The following is an 18,775-nucleotide window of genomic DNA, read 5'->3' as shown; positions in this document are numbered from 1 at the left end:
ATACTATAAAATCGCAGCAAGCCAGAAGATTAAATTTATCGCCATTTTTATATTTTGATTAATAACATTGCAAATTTGCGTAAACTGATATTCAACTCTTCACAATATTTTTAATATGAATACAAAATATGCCGCAATTACTAAGCATATGAGAAAATCGTGTTTTCCTCCCCGTGTTTTTCTTGGAATGACATGGCAGCTTTTTACATTTTGTTGCATTTATCGCTAGATTCTTTATTAAAGGTAGGATAAAGCATTTTAAAGAATAAGAATTAAAAAAAAAAACTAGTTAGCCTTCTAGACTAATTGGTTAGGGAAAAATAGCTGCCGATAGTGGTTTAACTATCCAGGTAATTGCGCAGTTTATTTTTTATGTATCGCTGATTTTGAAATTAATTTCACTCTTTTAAATCCTTTTATTCAAGGTCATAAAGAAGGAAAGCATGTAAAGATAACTTTGGTGTAGGTGTTCAAAAGAAATTCGAAATGATTATTAATGTCTAATTTTTTAACAAAATTTTCAAGGTCACATCTTAGAATAAAAGTATGAAACGAGATGACCTTGCTCTTCGAGGAAGAAAAATAGGAAAAGTACTTGCTTTGAAGATATTACAAAATGGTGTTAGGCAAGGCTTACTGGCCATTTCCATTTATAAAGTATTCTACAAGAATAGAAAAACTATTTTCATCAAATGTATATTTTGCCAAAGAATTATTTTATTTATTCAAAGTAAATGCACACTATCTAGTAGAATTCAAGTTCCAAAGTTTATGGCACAAAATGAACAACATACGAACAAAAATAGTAAACAGTGAAATTTTTAAAAAAATATACAGTACACTCTCGAGTATCCGGCTTAACGTGGAGGAAGGGCAGACCGGATAGCAAAACAGCCGGATAGGCCGGAATTCTGTGAACATATTTCTTTGCCTACCAATACCAGAAGACAAAGTTTTTATCCCAAAATTCACTGTTATAATATGTATTTTCTCACTTCTTATTGAGTACTAAGCCCTCCATTTTTCTCAGTGTGAGCGCAGCCGCGACCCGGTGAATATAGAAGCAGTTACCGGTAGCCTGTCGAGTTAAAATAAAAGGCTCTATACTGGTAGTTTATATATGTTTAAATACTGCACTGCACGTTTCAAGTATTTAATAGAGAAAAAGTAATTTTAAGTATATAAACTGTTCACATTTTAGCACACATTCTGTAATGCCTTACTTTAAAATGCAGGAAACATAAACAAAACTTTAAAGTAAATCGTAGGCCTGATTCTTAAGAAAATTGACACAAACATTTTATTTTTCACTGATAAATGATGCCACAGGTATGAAATGGCAACCTTAAGATAAGAGTCAAAACTTAGTTTTTAGTTTTTGAAAAATTCCTTAATAGATTATTTAATAGACGTGCTTAATAGAACCCTTGCCTTTCTCATTTAATTACAATAAAAGAAAACTAGGCCGGATAATATGAAAGTCGGATAGTCGAGAACCGGATAATCGGGAGTGTACTGTATTGGGAATATAAAAATGTGTAACCGTCAATCTTCAAACGTTAAAAACACATTAAAAATATAGAAGTTGTAAATATTTGCTTATTTAAAATTATTAACTAATCTCTAGGAACCAACCTCAATGCGTGACTACCCTTAGTATCGAAATATATTGCAAAATAAAACTTGAACGCAGCCCTCACTCCAGCTTTAAAAACTAGTTCGATTTCACCCCTTTGCAAACATAGCTACTACTAAGTATGCTCTATGTTTATTGTGCAATCATAATTTCTATCTCTAGAAATAATAAAAATGAATGTATAGATCTCTGTATATATGTTGTTTCTTAAGGCACTTGTCATAGATAAGCCCGCTTACGAAGTCAGCGATTCTGTATATATGTATATTGCGTTCTACGGGACATACAGTAAGAATTAAAGCTACTAAATTTGACATAGAAATATACACATCGAAATTATTTTTTTCGAAATTTTATTTAATTTTACTTAATTAAAAATTAAACGAAATTTTGACTGTTTTCCGGAATAATCCCAAAAATATTAGAGTACAGAAACGATTCTTACACTATTTCAAAATTTTAAAAAATTGTCTTTTTAATAATATCAGTTTGATAGCCGCTCAAATTTTATTTGATTTTCGGCAACGTTTTAAAAACATTATTTTATCTGATTTCTAAAAATAAATTACATCATTTATTCGAAATACAAACCTTATTCATCAAATATTTAATCATATGATTTTCTTCCATTGTTGAAATCTAAGGAAGAATTCTGTTTAATATATGTGCAGTTTAGGAGATGGAAAGAATAAGTGAATACCAGAAAGCTATGAGATAAATGAAATGGATAATTACGTTTTTATAAGCTATGATGTCATGGGACTGGTCTCCATTAAGAAGGTTCAGGTGCAATAATTTGATTGAATCATGGTCACGCAATAACGTCTAAATGATTTAACTTTTTTTAAAAATACAACCTATATTTCCGGCGAATCAACTAGTTGCCAAAGGCGACTAGTTTAAGATAAAAACTTTTTTTTTTTTTACAGAGCTGTAATGCAACAAATCTGATTAACATGATTTAATTAATACCATTAAATGGTCGGCTAGCATTTGATTGGCAAGACAATAAAAAAAATTAAGTTTTTGAGAATACTCAATAAAAGTTTTATAAAATTATGTAACGAAAATTTTTCTATATATGCAGGGCCAAATTTGTTTCTAATTTATTAAGAATTTCTGTTAACATTCATTTCTTATTATTAGTAATTTGAATATAATTTTAGTACAAGTGATGAAATATATTATTTCGTAATATGCAGATGAATAATATATTATGATAGGAAATTCCCGGTTTCTTAATCACGAATTCATTTTTTAATTATAAAACTCTTCTAATCGATACTGATTGTGTGCATGAGTGTGTATTGGTGCTCTACAGGAGGCCATGTCATTTGGCCTATAACTATTGTATTTGTCATATGTATATCTCAAAAATGCCCACTTTAGAGGGGATTTTTTGAAATTTTTAATGGAATTTTAATTAATTAAAAATTAAGCCGAATGTTGGAGTTTTCCCACGATAACTTTCGAAAATATTATGGCAAAAAAATACTACTTAAAATTTTTTTAACTTATCTGTTCTTTACGCCAATTTAATAGTCGTGCGAAATTTTGCTGAGGTTTGGTAATTTTTTAAAAAATAACTTTTTCCATGATTTGAAAAAATAAGTTACATTGTCACCCTATGATCAAATCTTTTTCATTGTTTCATCAATTATTTGATTGCGTGAATTTTTTTCCATTGTTGAAAGCTAAAGAACAAGGTTTAATATCTGTGTTGTTTATCAGATGAATAAAAAAAGATGAAGTTACAGTATGGCGCAAACCCCCCGGGGGGCACCTCGAAATGAGGATAAGATGCTTCCGACATGGTCGTTGGATCTCGCCAGCCTGGAGGGGTACACTAATAGGTGGGGGATCTGACTCCTCCCATCCATGACGGGACGTACTTCCTTCGGGGAGGGTTGTACCGTGGCCGGTGACGGCCCTTAGGACTCAACCACAGTTCCCGCCAATGTTGCTGTTGCGGCGGTACGATCATTCAGTTTTATGGTTTAAATCCGTGTGCCTTCGTGGAGGGTCGGAGAGTTAGATGGCTGACTTACAGTATCGCGAAATTCAAAAGATAATGAATCGGATATTTAAGTTTTTAACAGAACCCTGATATCATGGGATTGACCTCTATTAGAAAAGTTCATGTACGCATAAAACCGAGCGTATGTCAAAAACAATTAAAATAATACAGGTTTAATGTATGATAATTTGGAGGAAGCATGGAAATGAAGTTATATCTTCACAATTAAAAAAAAAATTAAATATAACTAATATTCCCAGCGAGCCGGGTTGTCACCAAAGATGAATAGTTTTAAATAAAAAGAAAAGTTCTATGGCGGCTCAAACTGAATGAGTTATAAAAAATTGAGTATTACTATCTTGCATCGATTTTAGACCACCCTATCGGCCATCTCAAAGAATCCAAAGGCCAATCAACGCCCAGAGTTCACCAAGACTGGTTGTCCTAAGCTTATGAAAATACTAATTTTTCTGAAATTGTAATATTTAAAATTTCATAATTCATCAGATTTGATCGCAAATGAGGTAAACGTTTTTATTTATTTATTTAAAAGTTGATAATAAATTGAAGTGTCAAAAATATTTCCTTCGATTGCATAAAATTTAGACCATAATTTTTTGAAGTATATTGATCCAAGCAAAATTAAATATTGTTATTTACATCATTTAATTTCTTTAGAAAATAAAAATAAAGAAATTGAATTTTATGAAGAATCAGAGAAATTGTTATTGAATTAATTATCTTTGAGATATCGCATAAATTATGCAAATTATTTAGTAACGTACATAAGGCTTCAATAAAAACTCTTTTATTTCTTGCATTCACATTTAAAAAAGCATGTTTAATTTCAACATGAAAAAATGAAAAAAAGAATGTATTAATTGAAATTTAATCACTTCTGCTTTTAAAAAAATCCAAATTTTACGAAATCTGATAGAAAATTAGAGAAATAATAATACAATGTAAAAAAGGGCTTAAAGCTTCTATAATTGTATAAGTTCTGTAAAAATTTGAAGCTCAAAAATATTTTTCTGGAGAAATTATTAAGTGACCAAGTTATTCAAAATGGTTAATTGAAAATTTTAACAAAATTCAATCTTGGCGACAAATGTGGTCGCCAAAGGCGATTAGTAAATAATAATACAATACCTAACAATTATGTAACTGTAGTGCACATAAGACTTCGAAGGAAAACGATTCTGTTTTCTGCATTGGTATCTTTTAAAAATATGCTTGATTTCAGCAAAAAATATGTTTATTGAAATTTAATCACTTTACTTTAAAAAGTTCAAATTTTACTAGAGCTAACAGAAAATTAGAGATATAATAGTGCAATTAAAAGAAGGGCTTAAGTCTTCTGTAATTGTAAGGCTTCTATAACTATTGAAATATGAAGCTTAAAAATATTTTGCTGAAGAAACTATTAAGAGATCAAGTTACACAAAATGGTTAATTGAAAACTTTATTGAAATTCAATCTCGGCTATTCATGTGATCGCTAAAGGCGGCTGTAAATACTAATATAATACCTAACAATTCTTAGCAGCTAGATAAACATTTGTTTTATAAGTTGTCGTACGAATCACACATAATGATATTTGTACATTTTCCAAATATTTAAAATGTACTCACCGTGTCCGTGCCTGACATTTTAAACACAAGTAGATTTCTTGGTGCAACACACACTTGCGAACAGCAGAAACATATACTTCGAAACTCAACTCAAATATACTAAAAAGTTAGAATAAACTTTAAACCGGGATGTACGAATAACGCTCCTGGCTTGAATTTCCCTTGACTTATTTCAACCAGGGTTAGAAACGGACGACAAGGTTTAATATCAGATTTCAAAATTTCAAACCACATTTTTCACAAATTACAGCAGCGAGGGTCGAATTTGCATTTGGAGACAAGTTTCACTTTCTTTTCGGCATAAAAATTCTGGACGAGTTATTATTATTATTATTTTTTTTTCCAATCTCAGCGTCTGCTTTGTAAGTCATGAACAGTGTTCGAGTACGTGACCGGAATCGCCATATTGATAACAATTATGACAATGACGCCTTTTCAAGGTTAACATTAAGAGCAAAATGATTATTCGTTTATTCTTTGGATGAAAAGGAAGAAATTATATTCGTGAAATAAGATATCTTTTTTTTTTTGTTAATTGTTATATGTGTAATTTTTGAAGAAAAAGTTTGACTACTTAGAGTATTAAAGAGAAGAGAGAAATTACATAAAGTATATAAAAGGCCTAGCTGTTAACATTCATATCAGTAATTAACTGTCCATTTTTATAATCCTTCAGAAATAATACCAATTTCAAAGGACCATTTTTCAATTTTAATAGTTTTAAGCAAGTTTTTTTGGGGGAAAATTCATGCTAAGGCGTCATTGGATTGAAAATAACGATTTTGGAACATATTGTGAAAAAAAAAAAAAACTATTTGTAGATCTGATTTTTATTTGACCAAAACCGTTTCCTTCTTTTTTTTTTTTTTTTTTTTTGTTGTTCCTTAATGTATTATGAAAGAAATATTACAAGTAAATAGATCTTTGTATGAAGCAAAACGTATGGTTACATGTTCATTCCAAATGTAAACCAGCGGGAGTGTTCAAACCAAAATCTTCTCGCTTAACACTCTGTAATGAAAGTGTTAAATCAGAGAATACCTTACATGGCATTGGCACATAATAACTAGAAAATATTAACCTGTGGCGTGAATATAGCTTTTTCACTGCATGTCGTGTCATCTATGGCGAGTTATTTGGCGATTCATCTCTAGCATGCGGTTAATAGTAACGAAACTGTGTTTTAGACGCGTTTTCCCCAACCGCTTGCAGCAAAAATTTGACATAGGACTATACTTGTAGTCCCAAAAGCACATAACCAAATTTTATATATTTAAATTTTTGCGTTTTTAAATGATCGCGTTTGCTTATTTCTGAAAATACAGACCGCCAAACAGTCAATCAATAGTTGAATAACCCATTCAGAATAAGTCTGTTTAACCAACGAAACCGTTGTGGTACATGTCAATTCGATATCTACAAAAGAACTAGTTAAATAAAATTTCGTACATGAATTTAGAATTTACAATGTAGATATTTATCAAATTTTGTATCATATCTGTCGAAAAATTGTCTGTTTGTCAGTCATGCCCTTTTGCATGCTATGTAAAACGTGATAAATAAAAAAAAACTAGTCCAACGAGTTAATTAAATGAAATTTAGTATGAGCTCTTGAGACTACAATTGTAATTCTATGTCAAATTATGGGTTGAATCGGTCGAAAAACAAGATTCTAAAATACATGTCTGAATTTTTGATTCCTGTGAATTAACCACATGCTAACGATTGATTGCTCCACATCAAAGATCGCATGCTAGATTTAATAAAAACACTATTCAGATTGACATCACAGACCATGACCCATACTAAGCAATTAATACCCAAGTACTGTTTTTTGTTTATTTACTACTAGCCGCCTTTGGCGACCAGCCGGTTCGCCAATCTTAATGCTCATTTTATGTGCTCATTTAATAATGCTCATTTAAATATTTTATGTGATTCCTACTTTAATAGCTTCTTCATTAAAATATTTCAAAATTTGAAATTTCAATTCATTCATAATATTATAAAGGTCTTCAGTCATCACTCATAATAATATAAAGGCCTTCAGTCATAACGTAATATGTATCTCTCTAATTTTCTGTTAGCTCCCGTAGAATTTATGCTTTACATTAAATTAAAGTGTAAATGATTAATCTGCAATTAATATAATAATATTTTTTACTGAAACAAAGCATTTTTTTTTTATAATATGATTACTGATAATAGAGTCACTGAGCGTTTAAACTTTATGGGCACTAAAGAATATCTTTCTTAATTTATGTATTATCTCAAGAATTTGTCAACAAAATATGCGAGAAAAATTTAGGGAAGATCAAAAAACAATTTTAAAAATTATTAAAAAAAATTATAAAATGATAGAGTAATAATTTAAAATCTCATCGCGACCTAACAGCTTAGGATCGATAATTTTCTTTATTTAAAAGTATTTTATATCTATACAATTATTTATTAAATTTTGAAAAATTGATAAAAATGGATCATTACAATAAAATGAAATTGTAAGTAGTAATTAATTTTAAGTAAGTAAGTAAGTAAATAAATTACCTTTGTAAGGTAATTTTAAATTTAAGATGGTATGAAAATATTTCTTATGGGATCATTTGTTCCAAAGTTACTGAGGAAGAATGGTAAAATTTCAGTTCATTTCTAATTAAGAAAATATTTAATTAACTTTTGTTTTTTGAAGGGTTAGTAGTATTTTCCCCTCCCTTAACTATTTATTAGGCAAACTTTGGTTGAATTTGGCCAAGTTATTAAGAAGGAGATGTAGAAAATATTAGTTTTGTAACCGTAAGGGCGCCAAAATTTAAATTCTGTCAGGGAAGACGATTAAAGTCAATAAATTATGCCAATTAAATTAAAATACATTTAATGAAATAAAAGGACATGATTTACAAAGGGGCAAAACTATTTGGAACTACAACATTTAATTTCAAATATAAATTTAAATTATACTCAGGGCAACGTCATGTTTACCGCTTGCTTCCAAGACTTGAACTGGCTGTTTATTGCAGCAGCCGCTAGAGGATCAAGGAAAACAGTTACGGTTACAGTTTTATTTAATTAAGATTGATAAAAATCTAGAATAAATTATGCCACGATTAACAACAATTTGGAGTTACAATGACATAATTGAAAATTGACTGAACATGAAAAATATTTCAATATTTGATATATCACAAAAAAACCCGCATTTTCGTTACCTATAGAAGTAAAATTTACTTATGAAGTGAAAGTCTATTTATCAATCAATTTTATACTTATTTTTAAACATCATCCTAAAATATTAGAATATATGCCAGTCTAGAGGAATTGTTATCTCAGATCTGCTTGTCACAGTAGTAGCAGAGAATCTTAAACAAAATGGTAATATGCTTAAGAAATTTAACACACACACATTGTTTGCAATATACTTTAGTCATAAATATATATTAATATTAGAGTTTTGTTTTCTTGCGATCTTCTCTATCCATAATATCCAAAAAAAAAATTAAAATCTCTCAAATCAAATTTTAAAAAATCAAAACTTCTCTCTAAAATTAAATTGGAACAAATTGTGATCTACTAATAGAAAATTATGCAATATTGATTATAAAATTTAAAGAATTGTTGAAAGAAACTATTAGCAATGACTTTCAATCTGGTCCATAAGAGGAGAATATAATGAATGAGCATAAATATAAATTTATGAAGATTTTAAACCTTAGTTCATTGACCTTTGCTATTAATTCATGCTTACGCTTATTCAAACATTTATAAATCAGTAAATTTAGTCCTATGAGCCCTGACCGCCCGATATCGCCTCGTTCGATAGGGGCCTGACTCAGGTGCTTTGGCACTGTTAAATGAGTTTAAGGGGTGAAAGGTATTTATCGACGGACGCTGATTTAGTTAAACGTTAAAAAAAACCTATTTGAGTTAAGATTTGCGCATCAGTTAATAATGCCAAAGAACAGGGCTATGTTTAACTCCACCCAGCGTTACAGGCGGCGATGGCTGATTATATAAATATTTCAATAATTTGAAATTACTTCTCTTTTAAATAATTAAAAAACAATAATTTTTATATCTTGAAAAAGTAAATAGTATTTTAAAGAAAAGTATTAGGATGTCCCATAAGTTCCTTTCCTATTTCTAATATGAAATGAATACACAATATTTACTGTTTAAGATATTATTTATTTTGTTATATAAGAACCCTCTTGCTCTATTACCTTCTTCCATCTCTCAGGAAACTTCGTTATGCCTTCTTTCCAAAATTGTGTTTTGGACAAGAAATAATCCTCGAGGTGCGCTTTTATTTCGCTGATGGATTTAAAGCGCTTATCGCGAAGATAATTTTTTTAAGGACAGAAAGAAGTAATAATTAGATGGAGCAAGATCTGAAGAATAGGCAGCACGTGGTAAAACATCCCAATCAAACTGATGAAAAACGCCTCGTCAATTCATTAATTCTGGCCTTTTTTTTTTTGCTATGGTAACTTTTAGTTGATCCAGTTGATGACCGTATTTCGTAGAATATATTGTTTCACCTTGAGGGAGGAGGTCGTTGAAAATTACGCCTTTCCAATCCCACCAAATGGACAAAAGAACTTTTGGGGGGTGTAGTAGAGCTGTGGTACAACTGAAACCGATGACATAGACGGTTAATAGATAAACCTGCATGTTTGCTTAAGCAGAGCCAGATAAGGTAATTCATAGCGCGAGGAGAAAGAAACTTTTGGGACACCCTAATAAATCCTTAGAGAGATTAAGACTAAATTTCTTAACACCCAATTATTAAAGACCCTCGACGAAAAGACGATTTTTTTTTCTTCCCTTCTCAAATACATTGGTAAAAAACTAAGCCATAATTATTATCCAATACTTTCTCTGGAGCAAAGACATAATCAGAGAGACTATTAAGACAACGGCCTTGAGTTGTAATATTTTGAGTTTTGTCTGCGGTTTTGCCATGCCCTGAAGACATTTATGGTGAGAATTACGTAAAAATCTTAGAATTTATTAGAAATATACAGCAAAGGGTTGGAATCACTTTCGAAAAAAAATGTACAAAGAATTCGTCGGGAACGAGAAATTGACATCTCTTCATCGATTCTAGAATTCCGGAATTCTAATTCATAGCAACAAAAGCAACTTACAAGGTATGCGAAGTGCTGTTTTTGCAGAATTTTTTCACTCTTATTCAAGCATTAAATATATCATCCATTATCAACGTCCAAAAGTTGATCGTTGGTGAGAGTATCAACAAGCAAAAGATTTTAACAAGCCATTAGATAAACTAAAAAATATGATACAGTTTCCAAATTACAAGCGCAATTTGGATATTGTAATTCTTAAAGGCGATACATTACCAATTATGGTAACGCTAATTGTATTATAAATCATTACTTTGACTAGTTTTCTACTGTTTGAAATGAATTGGGCGAGATTGGCGAAAATTATGCATCTTTATTTTTACAAAGCAATTCCAGGATTTGTTTTACAACATACAATAAACACAATATATTTTCTTTACGGGAAAGTATGCGCTTAATAGTTACTTTCACAAATGAAAATATTATAGAATTTTGTTTCGGAACATCATTTTTACTAACAAAGCAGCTGGGATTATTTTTATCCCTAATTCAGCTTAATGATGGTAATAAAGCTGCACTACAAATTTCATATAATTTAAATCGAAGAACTAAAACTGATTCACTTAGTGGAATGATATGAATTGAAAATGTGCGAATATATTACACCAAAACACATTCTTTGCAAAACGCAAAAACTCAACAAAAATACCTTTCTCCCCAACCAAAGAAAAAAAAAATGTTTTCAAAATGAGAAAAGTAGGATCTGGTCTTTCGTTTTGGAGAATTTTAAAGTCTTTTGACTAACGAAACCATTTTTTTCTATTAAATTAAATTTTTTGTTTCACTTTCCTCAAAACATTTTTTTTCTCATAATAATACTTACCAATAAGATGGTGTTAAAAAAGAACTAATAGAGATATTTATAAAAGCTTCAGTCTATGTTTCAGATAATATGGTGGTTTAAATGTATATTAAAGAGCCTTTTAACATATCATAAATAATGATAACAATACCAAATCGTCAGAGCAGCTGGTCCTGCCAATAACAATGTAACAAATAAGTGAAATGGAGTTTTTATAAGAACTTCTCTTCTTACTTGTATAGGTTACCTCATTGGCGACAAATGCAACATGTACATCGAAGTAGATTTCAAATAATGGGGCCAAGAAATAAAAGTTTTGCTGATGAAGAAATACTTTTTCATTTATGGATGTTTTAATAAAAAAAATAAGCTGCAAATTATTAGAACGAAATGCCTATTTACACATATTCATCCCTGATATTATTTGCATTTTAAAACTTTTCTTAGGCTTTGAATCATTTTGTAGATCATTATGCTCGATATTTTTAAGCAAAGAAAATTGGGATTCTATTTTACAATCTGGTGTGTTAATATTTTTCTTTAAATCTCATTAAAATGTATTGCAAATTCCCTTTTTCTTAAAAAATCATATTTATAAAAAAACACTTTTTGAATTTCTCTTTTGTATCTGGGATTGTAAATACATTTCGAATAAATAAAAAGTTATTTAAAAATAATCAAATTTTAAATAAACGTAATGGATACCTTAAAACAATACATTAATAACAAAGAAAATTAGTCTTAGATATAATAAAGCCTATCTATTAGTGCCTACTTAAGCAAAGAATTGAGTATTCAAAAGAATTATTGAAAAAAATTGTATCAATAAGGCTCCAGTTACTAACTTCAAATTATTTTATATTTGTTTAAACTTGTTCGTATATAAAAATCAAAATATAGCGGAAAACGAAACTGCTCAGAAAATTCAAATTTGAGATGTTGTTGGTTTTGTGCCATAATTGTGATCTGTGTCAGAATTTTGGCGACACATGCCATTTATCCATCTGTTCGTCTAATAATGAAAATAATGTTTGGAAATCCAAAAAATTATTTGAATGAAATTTAATTAATGTTTTTATCACCAGAATTATAGATATTAATCAAATTCTGAACAAGTAACACCCCTTGCTTCAGTTTCCAAAATTATGTAAAAAGAAGAAATATTTCCATTTTTTGCAAACGATCAAGAATATTTCTTTTTCTTTCATACAAAATTGCAGAAAATGAAACTATTTCTTCTTTTTACATTTTGAATTGTGGCAAGAGATGTTATTTAAGAGATAATACGAGACATGTATTTTAACACATTTCATTTTATAGATATAAAAGTTGCTGTCTAATTAATAGAACACTATAATCTGAAAACTGTATCATGTAAATATACATATTACCAAATTTTCTTTTTCACAATATTTCAAAGAAATCAAGGGAATCGATTGTCTCTGTATTTCTTAATAAAGAGCCAACTATTTATTTTTACTGTCATTTCTGTTTCTAAATTATTAAACAAATTATTATTTTCATATTGAAATAACATGTATTACATTGTGTATTTAGGAGAAGAGGAATTGTTGCCAGGCACTTAAAACAATAGGCTGATGATAAAAGAAAAATGCCATAAAATATAATTTATCTTTTAAAACTTTTCCATAAACAAAAAAATAGTTTAATAATATCAGGATTTTCCTTATGGCTCAACTAATTTGTAGTTAATTTCTCGAATATTGTTTCTAATATTGTCATGTTGTCTCTCTTGTCTTTTTTATAAAAAAAAATTCTTTTTAATGCATAGAGTAAACTTCAATTATAAGAGAAATTGTGAAAACAAGGTAATTACATATAACGCACTAAGTGCCCGAAAAGAGAGACTATTAATCAAACTTTAGATTGTGAAGATCATTATGATCCGTGCAGTGGAAGCAAGATGACGTCTGTTTTCGGTAATATTTCTTTAATGATTACATATCACATAAAACAAAGACAAGACATTAACATCCGCACCTCTTATAAACAGCATTTCCACATTTTAATAACAATCGCAGAGCACTATGAGATGCGTACCTAATTAGGTATCGCCATCTATTATCCAAAAGAGAAGATAAATGAATGCAACTGCTACAAGATCAATTTTTATTTACAGTAAGAGACCTGAGCATGAATTAATGCTTAATAAACAGCAGATTTTCCTACTTAGAATTCTGTTGATATACATTTACAAAAAAAAAATTATTTTGCACGTTTTTTACAAAAAAAAAGTTTACTGTATGTGTATTAAAGCGCCGCTCTTTTATTTGTAACTGGCTGATCTACCCAACATTGCTTGAGATTAAAATATCTTCTTTTCTAATATTTTTAATTAAAAACTAGCTTTGTATAAACTATTATGATAAAGAAAATCATTTTATGGTTTGAAACTTTTTTTTTAATTCATACGGGAATATCATTTGAAGCAGACGATTTTTTTAAAAACCGCGCATAGGTATTTTTCTCTTTAAGCTACTATTATTTACTTTATTTAAATTTTCTTCACAAATGCTGAAGAATAAAAAATTATTAGACGTTTTGAGACAATTAATTTTGTTGTTTTTCCTCAATAAAAAATAGGAAAAATAAATTAAATCAGTTGTCACTCCCGATGTAAAGTGTTGACGGTCTACTTTAAAATTTTTCTTTTAATACTTTTATAGAATTAATCCGAAATACCGAATATACAGAAAATATAAATACCCAAAAATATTTAAAAAAATAAAGTAAAATTATCAATAAAAAAATAATAATAACAATAGAGTACATCAATACCATTGTAAAATAATGGAATATTTCTTAAATTTTCGCATTTCAAAATCATCTGGATCTATTCAGTTATACATTGGAATTTCTTGAGAAATAATTATATGGAAATAATATTGGTATTGTGAAAAAGGCAGAACATGAATATAAAAATAGTATACAAATATTTTTTCTCAGATAATTAGTTCCGAAGTCACTACGATAAACAAGGCAAATTTTCAGTTGATTTCAATTTATTAAATATTTAATCAATTTTCACATTTGGAAATGTTGACATTATTCTTTAAATTGTTTTATATAATAAAAGTGCAACGTGTTTAGTTGAATTTCACTTAGGTGTTTAAGAGGAGATTCAGAACATAGACACAATCACTTTTTATTTACATTCAGATTGAAATTTTCTTTTCAACGATTTTAGATTAAGAGTCACGGATTATCTAGAAATATTGAATTTAAGAAACATTTATTATTTGAGATATTGCGGTAAAACTAAACTGTATTCACAAATTTACTTATGAACTGAAAGTTTACTTATCAATTGATTTTTATATTTAACCTTAGTAATCATCTGCAAATTTACATCGATAATTAACAATTTGTGTTTTAAATAACTAAAAAAAATTTCGGATTTCGAAAAAAATTTAAATAGAATTTTTAAATATATCAAATCTTACTTGAAAATTTTGGGCACAGATTATTTAACTCCGCATCAGTTAGTTATATGACGCGTGATGAAATATATCAATTGCAAATCTGAGTGAACGAATAAATTAAAGTACCTCTTGACAAATGCGAAAAACTTCCTTTTAAATATTACGAAATATCCCGACTCCAAGTTTCGCATTTTAAGATAATGAAGTACTTTTCTTTGTTAAAGAAATTTATGAAAAAGACAATAGGTCTTACAATGAATGAATTTCAAAAAATTTTTAGAAACTTGATCAAGTTTTCCAGTTGGGTGAAAATTATAAATTGCACGATGTAATGTGTGCATAATATAAAAACCGCTCTATAGAGAAAATGATTTGGTCTAGAGCAAATTTAATATTATTTAATTATTTACTTAGCACCTACTGTCTTTTCATTGGATAATACGTGCCTGTTAATTTTTAGAATTTTAATAATTTTCTTAATTAAGAAAAGGTATTAATAATTTTCCTTATTAACTTCAGTTCATATTTGTATTATTGCCCTCCCCCCTTTATATATATATATATATATATATATATATATATATATATATATATATATATATATATATAAAAGCATGTTTAAATATTACAGAATTATTCATTTAATAATATAGATATTTTAAAAGTTCGCAGAAACCTTTTCCTTGCTTTCTTATCCATCCTTCTACAAAATATCATGTTTCTTGTTTATTTCTTATTTTACAGACACTTTCTGAAAATAACGCTTTTCTAGGTTTAGTTTGCGTTTAGAGTTAGCTTAATCTTTTAAACTGAGCTTTTTGTCACCGTGATGGCAACACATTGATAAAAGCTAATTTTCCCATGCTCGTGAAATTTAAATTTCATTTTTATTTTGTGTGAAATAAACTATTGAAAAATATGTTCAAAATATATTTTTTTTTAAATTGCTTAAAAATAGAAATTTATGTTAAAAATCGATATTATTGTAAAGACAATTTTTTAAATTTTAAGATGACATGAAAATCAATTTCGAAACAATACTTTTGGATGTTACCACGTTAGAAAATGCCAAAAAATACATATTTCCAGCCTCAAAAATATATAGGTAGCTTGTGGAACACCAACATATGCACTCATACGCACATTCATCTTTATTATAAATAAAGCTTAATTAAAATTTAAAAAAGCTGTCACTCCGAGGTACATTCTTATCTCTAAGATATACATGTGCCAAATTTGGTATATGTAGGTCAAATGGCCTGGCCTGTAGAGCGCTCACACACACATTCATTTTCATTATTAAAGATTCAGATAATTCAAAATTTTACTAGTAATAAAGATGTGTGTGTATATGTTTTGGCGCTCTATACCCTAGACTACTTGATATAGAGCCATCAAACTTGGTATTATATATATGTGTGTGTGTGTGTGTGTGTGCGTGTGTGTGTGTGTGCGTGTGTGTGTAATGAAATTTTAAACTCTAATTTCAATTTAATTAATTTCCAAGGTTTAATCTTAATTAGCTCATAGTAACTTCATTCTAAAATATTGTCTTATTTCCTGATCCAATTCCATTTTCAATTCATAATTAATTCAAGAGAAGCTTTGTAAAATTGCTGAATCGGCTTAAAGCCTAACTTTCCCACACTCCGAGTGAAGGGACAAAATACCACTGACGTGACAAATTCTTTATTTAAAAGATCCCTGTGTTTCTCTTGCCTCGTCGGGGCGTGTAGCGAAAATCCCTATCGAAATCTCATTATATTTAAGCACTGTGAAGAAATATTTTTCCTATCAATATCTCATGTTGTATAAGACCAGGGATAAAATTTTCATGAGTTTTTCCTCATTTCGCTCTGTGTCGTTCTGTGTTGTGTGTGTGTTCGTCGCTTCTGCTTGTACATGATGCGTGCCTCCCCGGGATGAAATAAAACGACGTCACGAAATCGGAAGTATCTTCACTGTCCTCGAAACTGCATTCTGCTTCACATAAAATAATGATTACATATATATATGTGTACTTTGAAGGTTGTGAATGTGCACCAAGAGCGAGGTTCCTTTTTGAAATTCTAATTAGAATTTAAATTTATCAAAAATTAACGAAATTTCGGCGTTTTTCCGCGATAACATCCGAAAATATTACAATACAAAAATGATTTTAATTCAAATAAAAAAAAAGTTATCTTTTCAATGATACCAATTTAATAGTTCTAAAAAATCTACTAATCTTTAGCAGTTTTTAAAAATAGTTTTTGCCTCATTTCCAACAATAGATTAACACTGCTGGCCTAAAATTCAAGCCACTTATCATTATTTTATCAAATATTGAATCGCAGGATTTTCTACTAATGTTGAAAGCTAAAAAGAAAAGATTCTTTTTTTATATCTGTTTAGATTACAAAAATGAATAAAAAAGAGGAACTGCAGTATCGCGAATTTTAGGTAATAAATGAAATGAACATTTATGTTTTTCTCATAATGCTATGATGTTATACATCCATAAAGATGTGCGCAATTAGGTCATGTGCACAATGAACAGAGCATAAGTCAATTAAAGTAATAGCGATTTAATACCTGGCAGTTTGATGGTATCATGGGCACGAAAGTACATCTAAATGATTTATGTAAAATTAAATATAACGAATATCCTTAATGTATCAGCTTATTTTAAAATAAGCCTATTTCTTTAAAAAATTATTATTAACTTTCCAAAATTCTGACAAAAATAGAGATGCTCTAAAAGATTTAAATCATCGTAGTTAATCCCCACTCTCAAAAAAAGTGAGGTAAAAGGGAATAAGGATTTTAGTTTATAAAAAATGGTTAATTATCTTTGTTGTTTGCCGAAGCTACGTACTAACCGAATGATATTGGAGATTTGGAAGCGTTAACAGGACGCTCTTTCCTGACAAAAAATAGATAAATCTGTTATCTTTAATCCAAAATGTACTGCATGAAAATCGTTACATTTTATAGCTAGTAGTAAAATATCAAAAATTAGAAGTTTGAATTTCCCAACAATTATTACCCATTCTCTTAGTTTACTTTGTATACGACAAAGTAAAAATGAAATAACTGTTTTTAGTCATTGATAAAGTTACTAAAGAAATAGAAAGAACGTTAGAAGCTATAATAGTATGTTCCGTAGCTACAACCAAAGTCGCAATGACAGCAATCTATTTAGAATTAAATGTCACTTCTTTCTTTCACCAAAAAGAATGGATTTTACTAGAATGAAATAAAACACAAGCGAATCGATGAAAAAATTGTTACTTTCAGATAAATAATTTATCTTTACACAGCGAACTCCAGATTATCTACGGAATCGAGCGGCACTGCAAACGTAAATAATCAGCAATTTCAGCGTCAAGAATCATAAATCAACACTAAAGTATTTTTGAAATTTTTTTCCTTTACTGTAGAAACAATGAGGATTTAATAGATTTTATATTTTTGCATTTTTATTTTTTAGCTTACTTTTTTATTTAAAAAAATGACTGGTAATTCGTTTTTTAATTTTTGTTAAATTATTTATGGTCAAAGTTTTTATTCAAAATTTTATGATTAACAATCCCGAATAATTAGCAAAGTAATACCACCCGTAGATAATCAAAAATTAGCTGTGTTTTCAAAATAAATGAAAAAATATTACTAAAAGGCTGAAACTTACTTTTTCCCCATAAGCAGAAATCCGCCTTCAAAGATGGCAAGTGAACATCTGCTTTCCGTTATTGTTTTGCTGACGATTCCGAATGAATAACTTTAAAAAGAATAAATCTGCTTTAATCGGCAATTGCATTAAATTTCTCTTTCCGTGAGTTTTCGTTGTTTTTGTAACCTCCATGACCTTGGTATCGTTTCACAACTCGAAGACTATGAAACCGCGGATAGGGTTACACATGAGTGACAATAACATGAGAAAAGATTTCCTTCCGCCAAAGATTGGAATATGATAAATAAAAATGTCGACAGCATTTTCTTTTGTTCTATAATAGTCTTTGATGAGAAATGTATCACATTGTCCACACATTTATCAGAATGTTTATCCTATTTCTGTCCGAAATATTCATTGCCAAAATTACTTTTGTTTTCCTTTTTTCGATTC

The 18,775-nt window shown here is 29.0% G+C and overlaps 1 protein-coding gene across 3 annotated transcripts in view; it reads right to left on the bottom strand.

The window, feature by feature from the left end:
• Positions 1–18,468, bottom strand: part of LOC129976181 (fatty-acid amide hydrolase 2-A-like) — a 78,293-nt gene extending 59,825 nt beyond the window's left edge. Inside the window, exon 1 of one of the 3 annotated variants that reach the window (XM_056089620.1) lies at positions 18,341–18,468. Coding sequence is in view for 1 of the 3 variants with exons in the window: in XM_056089617.1 (XP_055945592.1) it covers positions 5,285–5,302 (18 nt within the window). In the remaining 2 variants the exon portion in view is untranslated. Of the gene's footprint in view, positions 1–5,284; positions 5,494–14,691; positions 14,732–18,340 lie in introns of those variants that run through there. The other 2 variants (XM_056089621.1, XM_056089617.1) reach the window with 2 other exon arrangements.
• Positions 18,469–18,775: the final 307 nt, after the last annotated feature.

The sequence above is a fragment of the Argiope bruennichi genome, chromosome 7 (genome assembly GCF_947563725.1).
Source record: "Argiope bruennichi chromosome 7, qqArgBrue1.1, whole genome shotgun sequence".
In the NCBI taxonomy this organism is placed as follows: domain Eukaryota; kingdom Metazoa; phylum Arthropoda; class Arachnida; order Araneae; family Araneidae; genus Argiope; species Argiope bruennichi.
The sequence above is the reverse complement of the archived record's forward strand: the minus strand, read 5'-3'. Positions and strand labels throughout refer to the sequence as shown.